The sequence below is a fragment of the Schistocerca piceifrons genome, chromosome 2 (assembly GCF_021461385.2).
Source record: "Schistocerca piceifrons isolate TAMUIC-IGC-003096 chromosome 2, iqSchPice1.1, whole genome shotgun sequence".
Classification (NCBI taxonomy): Eukaryota; Metazoa; Arthropoda; class Insecta; order Orthoptera; family Acrididae; genus Schistocerca; species Schistocerca piceifrons.
In genome coordinates, this window is record NC_060139.1 from 71,535,913 (window position 1) to 71,549,378 (window position 13,466).

Sequence of the window (13,466 nt, forward strand, 5' to 3'; positions counted from 1 at the left end):
TTCTATGCATCAAGCATCAATCAGCTACAGGTGATACTGACAAGTTAGATGCATTGCAGGGTGTGTGACTACACATGGAGGTGAACAATACAATCCTCTAGAAGAAGTTGGAGCTCATTTCTCAGAGCTTCCAGTCATACCTACACTGGCTTGCCTGCTCTGGGTCACTTCATAAAGAGATTAAACTGACGGTGAAAATGTACCGAGAAACACAGGTCAGTGGGCATCTAATGGAATGTTACCAAGTAATTTACAAGTAATTGCTGTCTTCAGACTCCTATTGGTGGGACTCTAGCTTCTGCCAATATATTGTTGATGATGTTCATGTGAAAAACTCATCACCAGCCTCATGCCACTGTGGTGGACAGTTTCAAGTAAACTTAATTCTGTTTGAAGCTGCAAAACCTTGTGGGACGCACCCATAGTCCAAATGGAACAGAATTAGTAACTTACAAAAACAGGAGAACCATTTGGTTAGCTCTGCAGTTGGTGCTACTGGGGAACAAGAGTGTGTTGAGCTTCATCATGCAGCAGCTATGTCAGCTAGTTATTAAAGAGAAGACCTAGGATGTGGTAGCGTTCAAGCAATAGTACTGATTGGTTGCCAAAGATGAGCTTAGGGTGAGGATTGCCTCTCGTGAGCTTACAGAAGAGTATAACACAGGATTTTGATGGAGAGATCTGAAAGTCATGTTTCCAAACCCAGTTTGTCTCTTTCAGACGGCTTCCTGTAGCTGACATTTGGTGACGTACATTGACGTACAACAGTGGAGGCAGAAGTAATTCTCATGTAGCTGTGATAAGGTCAGTGGGTGCACAAGAGATATAATCCCACTTATCATCATAGTGAAGAGCTCAAGACCTTGGACACATCCCCGAGTGCTCCATATCTTTCTGAGGGCCACTCCAATCTGGATATGGAAAAATAGTAGAGACAGGAAGTTCTTAATGGAGGTTGCCTTGGAAAAACCACCCATGGAATGTGAAAAGATGATAATGTCAACAGGCAGTGTTTTATGCTACACATAATTCAAAGAACATAGCAGTTAGGGGTTGGTGTTTGCGTCTCAAACTGAGGAATCTAGAGGCATCAGTTGATCAGTGGTGGGTCAAAATGTGCAGAGCCGCATCACCAGGCACCACAGAAGTCACTGGTTTACCTTTGTTTCTGATAGCTTGCACAGTCTGTTTGTCAAGCTGATTGTCTCTAGCTATGTGAGAAGTGTGGGTCCTTTATACACTGGATTATAGGAGCAGTAGTACTTTCTTGTCACTGGGATGCATACTGCTACTCTAGCTACATATGGTTATAAGACGTGTTGTTTTCTGTTCTTGTTTGATAATTGATTATGAGTTCTACCCAGTCCTCGAGGGGTGTCAAATTGCCTCTTCTGCAGCAGGTAAAATAGTTTTAGTGACAGTCTTTATCTAGATATCAATTCCAGTCTGATGACCAGCAACAAGTTTTACTTTGATGCTGAAGGATGACCAGTTTGCGTTTCAGGGCATCTAGCACTGCGGACACTTTACTGATCAGAAAGTTGGGAGGCAGAAGATGACTGGAAAATGATCACTGCCAAAAGCATCTCATGTGTATTCAAATTGAGTAAAGTAGTGTGAACTAGGTTGTAAATTGTTACCGTGATGCAAGAGCAAGTGTCACGTGCAGCACTGGAATGGATTGATTTTCCAGCATTGAGGAGGCAGAGGTCAAGATCAGGAATGGGCTGCTTAATTAGTTTGCCTCTGTTATAGTATATATGCAGGCACGGTTGGTTGAGAGACTTGAAGTCGCCTAACAGTATGATTGATGGTGGTAATTCGGCCTTCAAACAATGATCATATCATTTGAAACCTCCTGTCTTGTGGGAGGTAAATACAGCAAACTGTTACCCTGGTAGGTATCAGTACTAATATCATGACTGTTTCTAGGTTGGTATTTAGGCACATTTCCTCACTAAATACATCTTAATGTACTAGTGTACTGACTACTCCAGACACTCACACTATATTTACACATTTCTTGTAATATGCTGTATTTTCCGACAATAGCTTTATGACCATATGGGAAATTTGTTTACTGTACTATAGTGACTACCAAGAGAGAGAGTGTCGCTGTCTGTCAGAACTCAGCTATATGTAGTTCCCACAGTTCCACTGCAGCTGTACCATAAGTCACAAACTGTGAGGGCTTTACAATCACATTCCTGCACCACCGGGGTGGGTGGTGCATTGTCATCACTCATATTTTCACATTTATGTAGTGGTGGTTGTGACTGCCAGGCATGATTTCACCTTTTGTTATTTATTTATTCCACTTATGTGATATCAGTTCATAGAATGGGCTTTCTGCTTTTCTTCTGGAGATTTGTGTATTAGTAGCTCTGGCCCTTCAGCAACTGTCTGATATTAGGTCAAGAGTCAAGTAGGATGAGTTCACTGGCACAGACTTTCAACCCCATTTCATCATTAAATTAGTAGTTTGGTAAGTCATCAGCCATTACAAGATGTGTTTCAGCTGTCTGAGAAGGTGCTCGTATGTATAAAATCAGTTTCTCTGCTGCTGTCCTTTCTGGTCATACTTCAACTGATGTGGTATTGAGCGTAACAGCTCCAAAGTTGTACTGACAGGTGTAGGTGCTTATGATGGTAGTTGTATCAGTCTGTGTGCCCACTTCAGTCTCTGGAATAGACCGTTTGATTAATGTGGCACATGATTTAATGTGTGTAGAGGGTAGTGTTGCCTTATGTGTAACATACCCTGAGTTATCTTTATTTCTTGGATTTTTCCGCCTCTGGAAAGACTAGGAAATGGGTGTATTGAAGGTGAATCTGAAATTTCTAGCCTTTCCAAATTTACCACTTATTCATTATATTATTCACTTCAATCACTCCAGCAGCCTCCCACTATTTTAATTCACTGATGTCTGTGTCTATGAGGTGTCTGTAACTGATGAGTATTTTACTGTAGTTGAGTAAGTTGTGTAATTCTGTCATCATAGAATCAACTGCCTTGAGCTTGAGAGCTTCATACCTTGGTCAACTATAAGTGTGATATTTTATCCCGATGCCTCCATCTCTTAATGGCAACAAATACAGTGTGTACTATGTGATGTGGTCTGTTACTATTTAAGGGAATTGTTTGTTACTCTTCTCTGCAGTGCTGGCCACCCGGGTGTTCTTAATTCACCTGGGTATTCTTTATTGGTTAGGTTAAGAGTTACATGGCATTATACCCTTCCCATCAGGAGGTGAATTTGGCTCCATTGGGTTCCCATGAGCAGCAAGGAAAATACATACTGACTGAGGTAGAGATCCCACACAGCTGAGAAAGAATTAAACAACTAGAGCGAAGAAAATGCTCCATAGGTTGCTTGCAAATGATTGTTTTGTCGCAACAGCTATTCACCCTGTGAGGTCTGCATCTTCCTGGAGACTCAGGACACTAAGCCAAGAGTTCCATTATTCAAAACAAAATGTTCCACCATCATATCTAATAATGGTCACTTATGAATGTACAGAAGTTATGGTTCAAGAGGACATGTGGTGGTAAAAAGTGACACAATCTTCTGTTTAGTGTGAGAAGCATTTTTGGTGACATGCCAGGTGCCATCCTCAATTGTCTAATTATGACTGCAGTGCAAATTATTGCCTGTACTGTCAGTTATAATTGCATGATCACCTTTAAAAAAGTTCTTCCTCAAAGAGCCTGAATCACAGGTTACATGACCAAGTCCCTCACTTTACTTGAAAACATTAGTTACTTGGTAATCGTCACCTAGAGTTCTGTAAATGGTCCGAATGGCCCCTCTGTCCAATGGTTACTATCAAGCAACAACACTTCATTTGTCTTCATAACACTTTATTTGTAGCTTTAGCACATTGTGCTCTTACAATGTGACGTTCCTGCTCAGTTTGTTGGATTGTCCGAGTGATTTTGTCAACTGTCTCCAAAGCAGTGACGGTATTGTAGACATTTACACTAAAGCTGTCAGAATTGCAACATCTCCTGGATTTTGTCACTAATTTGGCATGCTGTAGAATAGTCCAGTCATATCGCACAGCTCGTCATCCAGCCCACATTACTAACATCAATAGCAGCTAACAATTATGCAGCTATTCCAGTGCCACTGTAAATCAGCCTGAAATTTCAGTATTAGATGCTCTTTTTCCAGTATTGTTTTACTGTAACTGACTGAAAATAGGAAATACTTTCACACTGAGCAGATTCTTACTGAAAAATATTAAAAAATTCTTATCTCTTACTCAATGAGACAAAAAGCAACTTTGTATACCCACAACCTGTACATGTATATTACAGAGATAATGTATAAATGGAGCGCTACAATTAAGTTTTTTATTGAATTACTTGTCTGCTAGTAGATGTGCGCACGCACATCAAATCAATTGAATTGTTACCTTAACTGACCATTTTTCTGCAGGTAATTTCACAATTATAAAGACTACTTTTTTTTACCACTGTTGTGCTTGCTGTGAGGAATGTAGGTTATTTTTCCAGGCCCTTAGTTATCATTTCCATGAAATCTTTAAATACTAATTCAATTATCATATTCACACTTCCATAATCAGATTTTTAATTTGCAAATGTTACTTTATACTACTTTCTTAAATATGAATGTTAACCAGTACTTGTTGATCTTACCAAACATATGTTTCTTAAAAAGCATTTCAGTCTTTTTGCATATACGCTGTAGTAAAAAATATACTACATAAACACAGGAATTACATCAGTTAGTGTCATATGAAAGCAAATTCATTAACTCTATTCCTCAGTAAAATAAAAGATATTAAATATTATGTTACTCACTGCCTGGAACAAAGCGCATCAAGGACATCAACTACAATAGCTTGCTCGTTCATGTTTATTGCTGACTCAACAGCAGTCTGTAAAAAAAGAATAATAAAAATGTAAGTGTATGTACATATTTCCTACATTAATTGAACAAACAGAGCAATGCCAGAAAATTAAATGCAATATTGTACAGGTGGCTGAGCAGTCATGACTTGGGAGTGGGTATCCAGGGCTGTCATCAAATGAGAACATGAAATTAGGCCAACGAAAAGGCATATATTTCTGTATACAGAGTACATGAGACATGCTTAGTGTAGGAAGTTACCAGGTGCAGGCCAGTCTATGAGGTTGAAGAAGCTAAAGTAGTGGGCAACAGGAAAGGAGGCGGTTCATGTTAAGTTCTGTTGGTGGCCGGTAATGGAACGCAGAGCCAGAGGCACAGAGTCCCAAGAAAAATGTCTGTTTTATGCTCCATAAGGTGAGTGAAGAGCACTGACAACTGACAGCACAGTTGTCAATATTTGCCACGTGAAGTGCAGTGGGCCAGCAACTGGCAGTTCAGGGAGGGTGGTGACTGACCTTCCCGTACCACCCTTTGCGTCCCGCAGCAGCCAGGGCTATAGAGCTGAACAATGTCACATGATTCATTGCAGCATTCTACTGAGTGATGTGTTCCTTGGTCAAATGTTTTTTCTCGTGTGTTACCAGTGTAAAAAAAAACAACACACAAATAGATTTTTGACATTAACAAAGTACAGCAAAATGCACAAATGTTACATGTAAGATATCAAACGAAGATGTTACCTTTATTTTTTGTGCAAGAGAACAGTAACCACAAGATCATCATCATCTGATTGATCATCTCTCGTCAAGATCACACAGGCTTTGGTATCTTCGCTGCTGCTGTACTCATCGTCTGATGAAATTACAATATTTTGTATGAATTCTTCTCTTACGCCTTCTTTTATGTTCAACCTTGTAATCTCTTTCCACACATGGTTCATGAAGATCTTCCAGTTTCTGGGCATTGTTTGCGTGACATGCTCATTTACCAAACTCACACTGTCTCTCAATATAAAGGTATTATTTCACACTGAGACATCTGCTTTTATTTGAGCCCAGAGAAATTTGATGGTGCTGCAATGGCATGGTACAATGGAGGATGTATAACTTTGTGACTGTGGCTCTCTACTACTGTATCAATTGCATACTGGGCCTTTTGTGGCTTTTATCATTTCACTAATCCCAGAAGTTCCACTTTTCGCATATTCTGTTCAAGGCCTATTTTACTATCTTTCAACAAGATGACTATTTCATGTCTCCTTGCTGCAGTCTTTGGTGCCTTATTTAATTGCATAGAATGGTATGATATGTTGTCCATTACAAAAACATTACCAGAAGTGACATTGGTAGCAAATGAGTAATGAACCAGTCTTGAAATGTATCTGATATCACCATAGCACTAGGTAAAAAAGCATTGACAGAGCCAACACAAATTATAATTAGTCACCCTCCCCTACCAGCTAGCACACTCTTAGTTCAATGGTATGTGCCATCTGCCCACGCGATTGATCAAGTATGATGGACATTGACTTAAGTTTCATCAGTCCATATTACATTCTCTGGATTCATTGCTAGCAACTCCCACAGGAAATGACACCTCCATGTTACAATGTCTCATGTTCCATTAGTACCTTTCTTCCTGAAAACTTTTTCCACCAGAAGCCAATTTTAAAAAGAAAACACCAGAGAGACTTCTTGTGCATTTTCAACTTTTCATGGCATAATGAGTAGTCCACTAAATTTCAGGCGTGCAGCTGCGCAAATAAAATTTCTTGGTATCGTCCAGCCATCCCCAGAGTAAGTCGCAAGTCTTGGAACTTACTCTGAGGATGGCCGGACAATACACAGCCATAAGATCAGCGGAAGAAATTTTATTCGTGTGGCTGCATGCCCGAAATTTAATAGACTAGAGAGACTTGTCACTCTGTCAGTAAACAAACCACTACCTGACAGTGATACCTTCAATGTTCTTAAATGTTGGGTACTCTTTCCTGCTGTAGTACGCATATATATGCTGCCTGATAGCACTTTTGTCAAAATTGCCTGTTTCAATCACATGACACGATCTCTTTCTTGACTTTCCATGTGCACAATAATAGGGCTCCCAGCTGAACTGGCAACCTCATTATCATTTGTGACTCTTCATTGTCGCTGTGTAGATGTTCAATGCTTCTGCCACTTCGTCAATCACTTTACTCACTGGTAGCAAAGGCCCACCACTGTCCCTTTCCCTTTCAAAGTAAACATGCTTGACATTTCAGCATAGCTCCTTTTCCAAAACTCCTCTTCTCTGCACTAAAGGAAGCCATTCCCCACAAACATGGCAAGAAAGTCACAGAATTATTGGGATGCTCACATACACACACAAACCTGAACAAAGCATGCAGCACCACTGCCCAACAGCAGGGGTCGTCTAGCACTAAGGCAACACTAGGGCGTTGCCATGGTAACAGAAACAATATCTCTCTATCTGACTGGACATCATGGATGCGGGAAGCACATACGCCAAGGCCACTTCAACTGTAAGAGCTCTTCTCTCACCATATGGACTATAGCCACGGTCTAGTTCACAAGAAAGAGAAGCAATAAGTACTGCTCTCCGGAAGCCCCAAGTGTCCACACAAGTGTCCTGTCTCTCAAGTTCGCTACTGGCTAGACCAATGGTGTGAATTAGCCAGCAATTTCAGTGGAGGGCTGAAATCACCTCTTGACAGCAGCTTTAACTGGATGGAACTGCCTTGGTTCTGAAAGGTAGGTAGCTTTAGTAACGTAAGCATAGCAGAAGTTACTCAGGAAAACACCCATAGACTTGAGTGGGGCCTTTGAAATGAAATTTTTAAAACCAATTCCCTCAAATATTCCTTGATTGGCTGCCATCTTGAACAATATTTAATTCTGGATTTTCCATCACCATATTTAAATGTAATAATACACATTTTAATTAATTATAGAAATATATTTTCAAAGAAACTTTCTGAATGGATAAAAGCACAGATTTTAAGGGATCTTATAAAGAAGTAAACGAGGTTTTTTTTTTTTAAATGCACCTTTTATCAAATGTTTGTTGTGAAAGATGATTACATCTTTCCATTTCATTTAAATCATCCCATACACTACTAACAAATAATTACCCTTTTTCTTCTTTTCCCCTACTTAGTGTGACACTGGTTCTTCTATCGTACATGCCATCTCTGCTACAGAAGAGCAGAACAAACAGTAGTAGCTGGCCTGATGGAAGCTCAGTTTGGGTTCTGGAGAGGCAACACTCACCCTTTAACTTATCTTAGAAGATAGTTGAAAAAGCCAAGCCTACATTTAAAGATAGCTTTCAACAATCTCAATGTGTGATTCTGCTGTGACAGTTTTAGAACCACGGAAAGAAAGACTATGCTGAGTAGTGTGGAAACACCCAGATCCTGCAATATTACTGGAGCACCTGTGAATTCATTGCAGTTGGTGCAGACAGTACTTTTGAACACATTTTCCAAAACTGTGTTTTGCGTAGCTAGTTAGTATAATAGAGACAAGGATTAGTGATCATGATGCCATCATAGGGACAATGATTACTGAAGTCAATAAATCTGCCAAGAAGGCTAGGAGAGTATTTTTGTTTACAAAAAGCAAATAAGCAGTTGTTTGCATCACACTTCAAAAATGAAAGAAGTTGATTTAGTTCCAGTACAATGGATGTAGAAGAATTATAGACAAAGTTTAAATGGGTTGTAAACCACACCCTGGAGAAGTCTGTGCCCATTAAGTGGACTGAGGATGGAAAAGACCTGCCATGGGTTAATAGAAAATCTGGAAATTGCTGAGGAAGCTGAGACTGTTGCACTCTAAGTTCAAAAAATAACATGTAAATGAAGACAAGGAAAAGTCAGTAGAAATTCATGCGTCTGTAAAAGTTAGATGCGATGTGCAGCAGATACCACTGGCATATCTTAATGAAAGATCTTATTGAGGAACCGAGAAAATTCTGGTCCTAAGTAAATTCACTAACAAGGGGACCATAAGAAGTTCCCTTCAGCGATTTGATTCATATTCACAAAGTGTGTAGGCCACAACTGGGACTTCAACATATGTAAATAGGAAGACACAACTCTCAACCAATATCAATGAAACAGAGTTTGAAATTGTAAGCACGCTTGTATGCTTTATATGATCGCTACTGCTCAAGGAGTTCACAGCCGAGCAAGTAAGTGCATACTTTCATAAGTGCAAGGTCTCTGGAGCAAATCTCACTGCTGGTATTATTTTATTCTAACAGCGGATGTTTGTGGTATGCCACGAAGTTGTGTGAAGATCGAGAACCACATATGAATGTAGATCAGGTTTGTTTTGCAATGAAACATCAAAAGAACCATGTTTGCATTTGGCATTCATTACATGTGCTGTATGCCACAGTAAGTATTATTTTCCATGCTTCTAGGATTAGTATTGAGGCATCGCAGCTAGGGCGCAATTGCCAATTTGTCTATTAAAGCTTTCTTGTATAAATTTATGTGGGCTCCAGTGTAAGCAGTCAGAATCTTATACGATCTGCAACAGGCGAGCTGTGTCCTGCAGACGTGCATCATAACCATACGGTGTGACTGCAGCATGTGAAAGAAGCAGAGAGGTGCTTACAGAGTAGTTATATTCTCTGGAAATATAAAAATTAATAACTTATCCAGAAATAGCCTGAGGAATTTCATTTTAGGTACATAACCTTATGTTGTGTAAAGGAACAATCTGTCAAAATCTGAAGTTAATAACTGTCATAATTTGGAAGTTACCAAAAAAGAAAAGTCAGTAAAAAACGTAATTATCTGACACTTAAGAAACTAAATCAATATATATATGTTAATAGTTCACAAACTGCAACTATTTGAAAAGATATGATAACACATTCAGTGTTTAGATTCAATTTGGGAAGTTCTCATTTTAGAAAACCTTTCGTAATTTTGCTGTAGTAATAACTTTAAGAATTTCAAGTTGATATTTATGTTTTGTGTTAGGGTGAGTGCGAAAGAGAGTACTTGTGCGAGCGTATGTGGGACATTCGACAATATTAAATTTTCAGTTTGTAATTCTCTATAGGAACTTGCCAGTGTTCCAGCTTTGTATTGTGGGAATGAATCCACCAGTGGTTCCCCTACTAGTGGATGACGGATGTCCAAGCATGTTTGAATCTGTAAGAGACAGCCAGAAAGTTCGCGACTATATAGTTAAATTCCAGATGTAAAGAACAGCTTAAAGTTTATTTCATTTTATTTGTTTAACAAGAGAGTTTTGAGTTGCTTATATTAATGACGTTAATGAGCTGAGAGCAGTGGTTGGTTCTTGCTAGATTTTGGTGTGAGCCGCGCCCTGAAAGTCAGTTCTGATTGGCTGTAGTTCAGTACAGCCAATAAGAAGTGAGATGGTTTGCCACCTAACGCATGAGAGAGAGGTGCTTGGAGAGGCAGAGTGAAGAAGGAAGTGGTGGACTAGCTTTCGAAGGAGCCGGTCATGCTGAAAGTGTCCGAATGCATTATGTGTAAAATAAAGTGATATTGGGACTTCCGCATTTTGGTACAGTGATAAAGGTAGCTGGTGTTTACCATTAACAATTTGTGAAATTTTAAGAGTCGAGAGATATTTTGTTCTGGGGAAAATCGCGTGTGTAAACTTTGAACTATAAGTGTGGCGGTACTAAGTAAATTTTTTTTACCGAGTATTTATGGCGAGCAAAAACTTTATTTAAAAACAACCACTGAATGCTGATCGCAAAAGTAAATAGCAGTTTACTGACTGTGTTACTCTCATAAATGATTTCGGAATTGGATAGGAAAAGTTCTGGCTGTTTGAGTGCGACGAGGACTGTGAACAGGAACTTTAATGATTTGAACAGATGTGAGCTGATGATCTTGCTTAATAGCAATTTAAAAAAATCCTAATGCACATTTAAAAGGACCTTTGAACTTAGAAATCTGAACAGCAACCCATTTCCAATTTTTTCTTTAGAGTTCACAAGACTATTTTCAGCTTTTTGTACCTATAGCAGCCTCAGTCATGTAGTTATGAAATCTCAGTTTCTTCAACACTGCGTTCTGAGATCTCTTAAGTAGCTGCAGTCAGGAGTTACATGTGCATATCTGCAGCAGTATCGAGGTAGGTGGACAATTTATGTTGCAGAAACGCCGTTGATGTGCCAAAGAGCGTGTTATGTCGCAATTGGTGCTGGATCAGCTGGGAAAAACATTAGTTAAGTTCACGGAGGTAGGCAACTTTCTAGAAGAGCAGTAGTGTTGGGATAATTGGACTGTGAAAAAGTGCTCGCAAATAAATAGGAACTGTGAAAGGACAAATATTATGAGTGAACTATCGCTATGTGGATAGAAAGAAAGTGATAACCCATGAACTGTGATTGTGTTTGCTGTGCTTGGCGGCCGGATTTGCGGTTATATCTTGCTGACTGGAGTAGCGGATAGCGGCTACTTCATGCAGACCACAAGCTATGAGAGACGATGCGACACCGGCAATGAAAGCAGTTGGCAGCACTGACCAGAGTGGTGGCCCGTAACAAGGTACGACGGCCCGGCGCATGGTGGTCGGACCCGCAGTTACAGCTAGCTGTGTCGGAGACATCAGAAGCACAAAGTTTAAGTAGTGTGCTCTTTAAAATTTTGTGTGTTAGTGCGCAGAAACTGAATAAAATGGCTGAAAGTAAGCATACAAGTGCAAAGGACAAGCTGAAGGTAGATTTGGGGAAAGAGAAAGGGGAAGAAATTAATGATTCCATGAGCTTTAGTTTGGAGGTATCACAACCAAATTTTAGTAGTAGTTTGTCAGATTCATTATACGGTAATTATGGATCAGAGGGGGAACAGAATGTATTAGACCCCAGTGTTTTAGACCTACCTGTTGCGAAGCTAATATTTACCAGGAAGTTGTGTCAGTCAATGATGGGGCGAAAGATAGTGTCGCAGGAATGTTAATGAATCTATTGGCAAAAATGAATGGGTTAGATTCTAATATGACAAAAATGGGTACGTTATTAAGTGATGAGATGGAATCTAAAATAAGTAAAATGAGGTCTGATATTGATACAGAAATGAGTGGGTTAGATTCAAAAATGAGTAATATGGATGTTGAAACAGAATCTAAACTGGATTAAAAAAAATTCAGATCTAAGAGAATTTTGGAAGCTCGACATGGCAGTGGTTAACAATAACGTAAAAATTGAAATGAATCAGGTTAAACAGGAATTTACACTACCTATTGTTAAAGTAAAAAGTGAATTAACAACACAGATCGAACAAGTTACTGATGTCCACCAACAGTTTAAAGTGCACATTAAATTAGAGATAGTCACAAGGCTCGTGAACATATCCAAGGGGTGGAAAACTACGGTGAAATAAATCACACAGCATTAGAATGTAAATTGAAAGATAGTAAAGGTAAGTGTGAAAAACTTGGGGCGCAGGTAATAAATAAAGTCATAAGCTTGGAAACCCATCTCAATCAATTAAATAACAGTGTGAATGAGCAACTGTGTGAGCATGACTGTCAAATAACAAAAGTAGAACAGTGTGTTACTAACAGTAGTGGTAGCATTATTTCTAGTGGAATAATAGAATCCACTGAGATTGCTTATGTCACACATCATCAGTTTCTCGAGTTTGATCCAATAAAAGTGTACATCCACATGAATTTTGGAATGACTTTGAGGATATCTTGCCTAAAGTGAGGAGTGATAAGCAGAAGATTGAGTTTATTACTTCTAACTTAATGGGAGAACAAGAATCTGGGGAAACTTGGCCTCAGATAAATATAATAAGTTACAGGAATTTAAGCAAGCTTTCTTTGAAGAGTACTGGGGAAAGTGTAAACAAATGTATGTGCTAAATCAGTTTTGGTCTGGGGAAAAATACGACCCCAAGAAAGAAGGGATAAAAAGATTCATACAGAGGTGGGTAACTACTCTATCCTATCTTAGTACTAAGGTAGGAACTGAACAAATAGTTATGGGGGTAGAAAATAAGCTACCTTGGTATTGGAAGAACAAGATTATATCTGCACCTAGAGATAATGTAGATAAATTCATGCAATATCTTGAACGCATAGAATCTGCACCAAAAGAGGAGGACAGCATGAGGAGAGAGCATCGACATCCTGTTAGGCAGAATGAAAATTGAGCTGAGGTAAACATAAACAGAATGAGTGTACAGAGAGGAAGCGGATACCGAGGTCGATCACGAGGGAGAGGCCGGACATATGATAATCGGGTCAGTATGGCGACTGTAGACAGCTGCCAGAAGATGGCGCAACCAGCTGGTGGAGGACGTCAGTTAGCAGTGACGTACCTCGATAGGAAAACTGCTAAGAGTCTACGAGAAGGCTGGCGCTCGTAGACAACAACATTACCAGTTGAACCCGCTGGCGAAACCATTTGTAAGAACGGCACCAGTACAACCATCTAGTATTAATTTAGTCACTAAGCAAGAAGGGGAGAATAACTGGGAGCAGCAAGAGGCAAGAGAATTAACCGATGTAGAGTTAATGGAGCACAGTAGTAGTAACACCTGTAATAAGAACACATTTGTAGAGGAGATAAGTAGTAATAATA

The 13,466-nt window shown here is 39.5% G+C and overlaps 1 protein-coding gene across 2 annotated transcripts in view; it reads right to left on the bottom strand.

The window, feature by feature from the left end:
• The window catches only part of LOC124775165 (katanin p80 WD40 repeat-containing subunit B1), a 140,785-nt gene that overhangs the window by 46,536 nt on the left and 80,783 nt on the right, over positions 1 to 13,466 (bottom strand). For both annotated transcript variants that reach the window (XM_047250005.1, XM_047250003.1), the window contains one exon: positions 4,829 to 4,905. In XM_047250005.1, the coding sequence (XP_047105961.1) occupies positions 4,829 to 4,905 (77 nt within the window). The remainder of the gene's footprint in view (positions 1 to 4,828; positions 4,906 to 13,466) is intronic.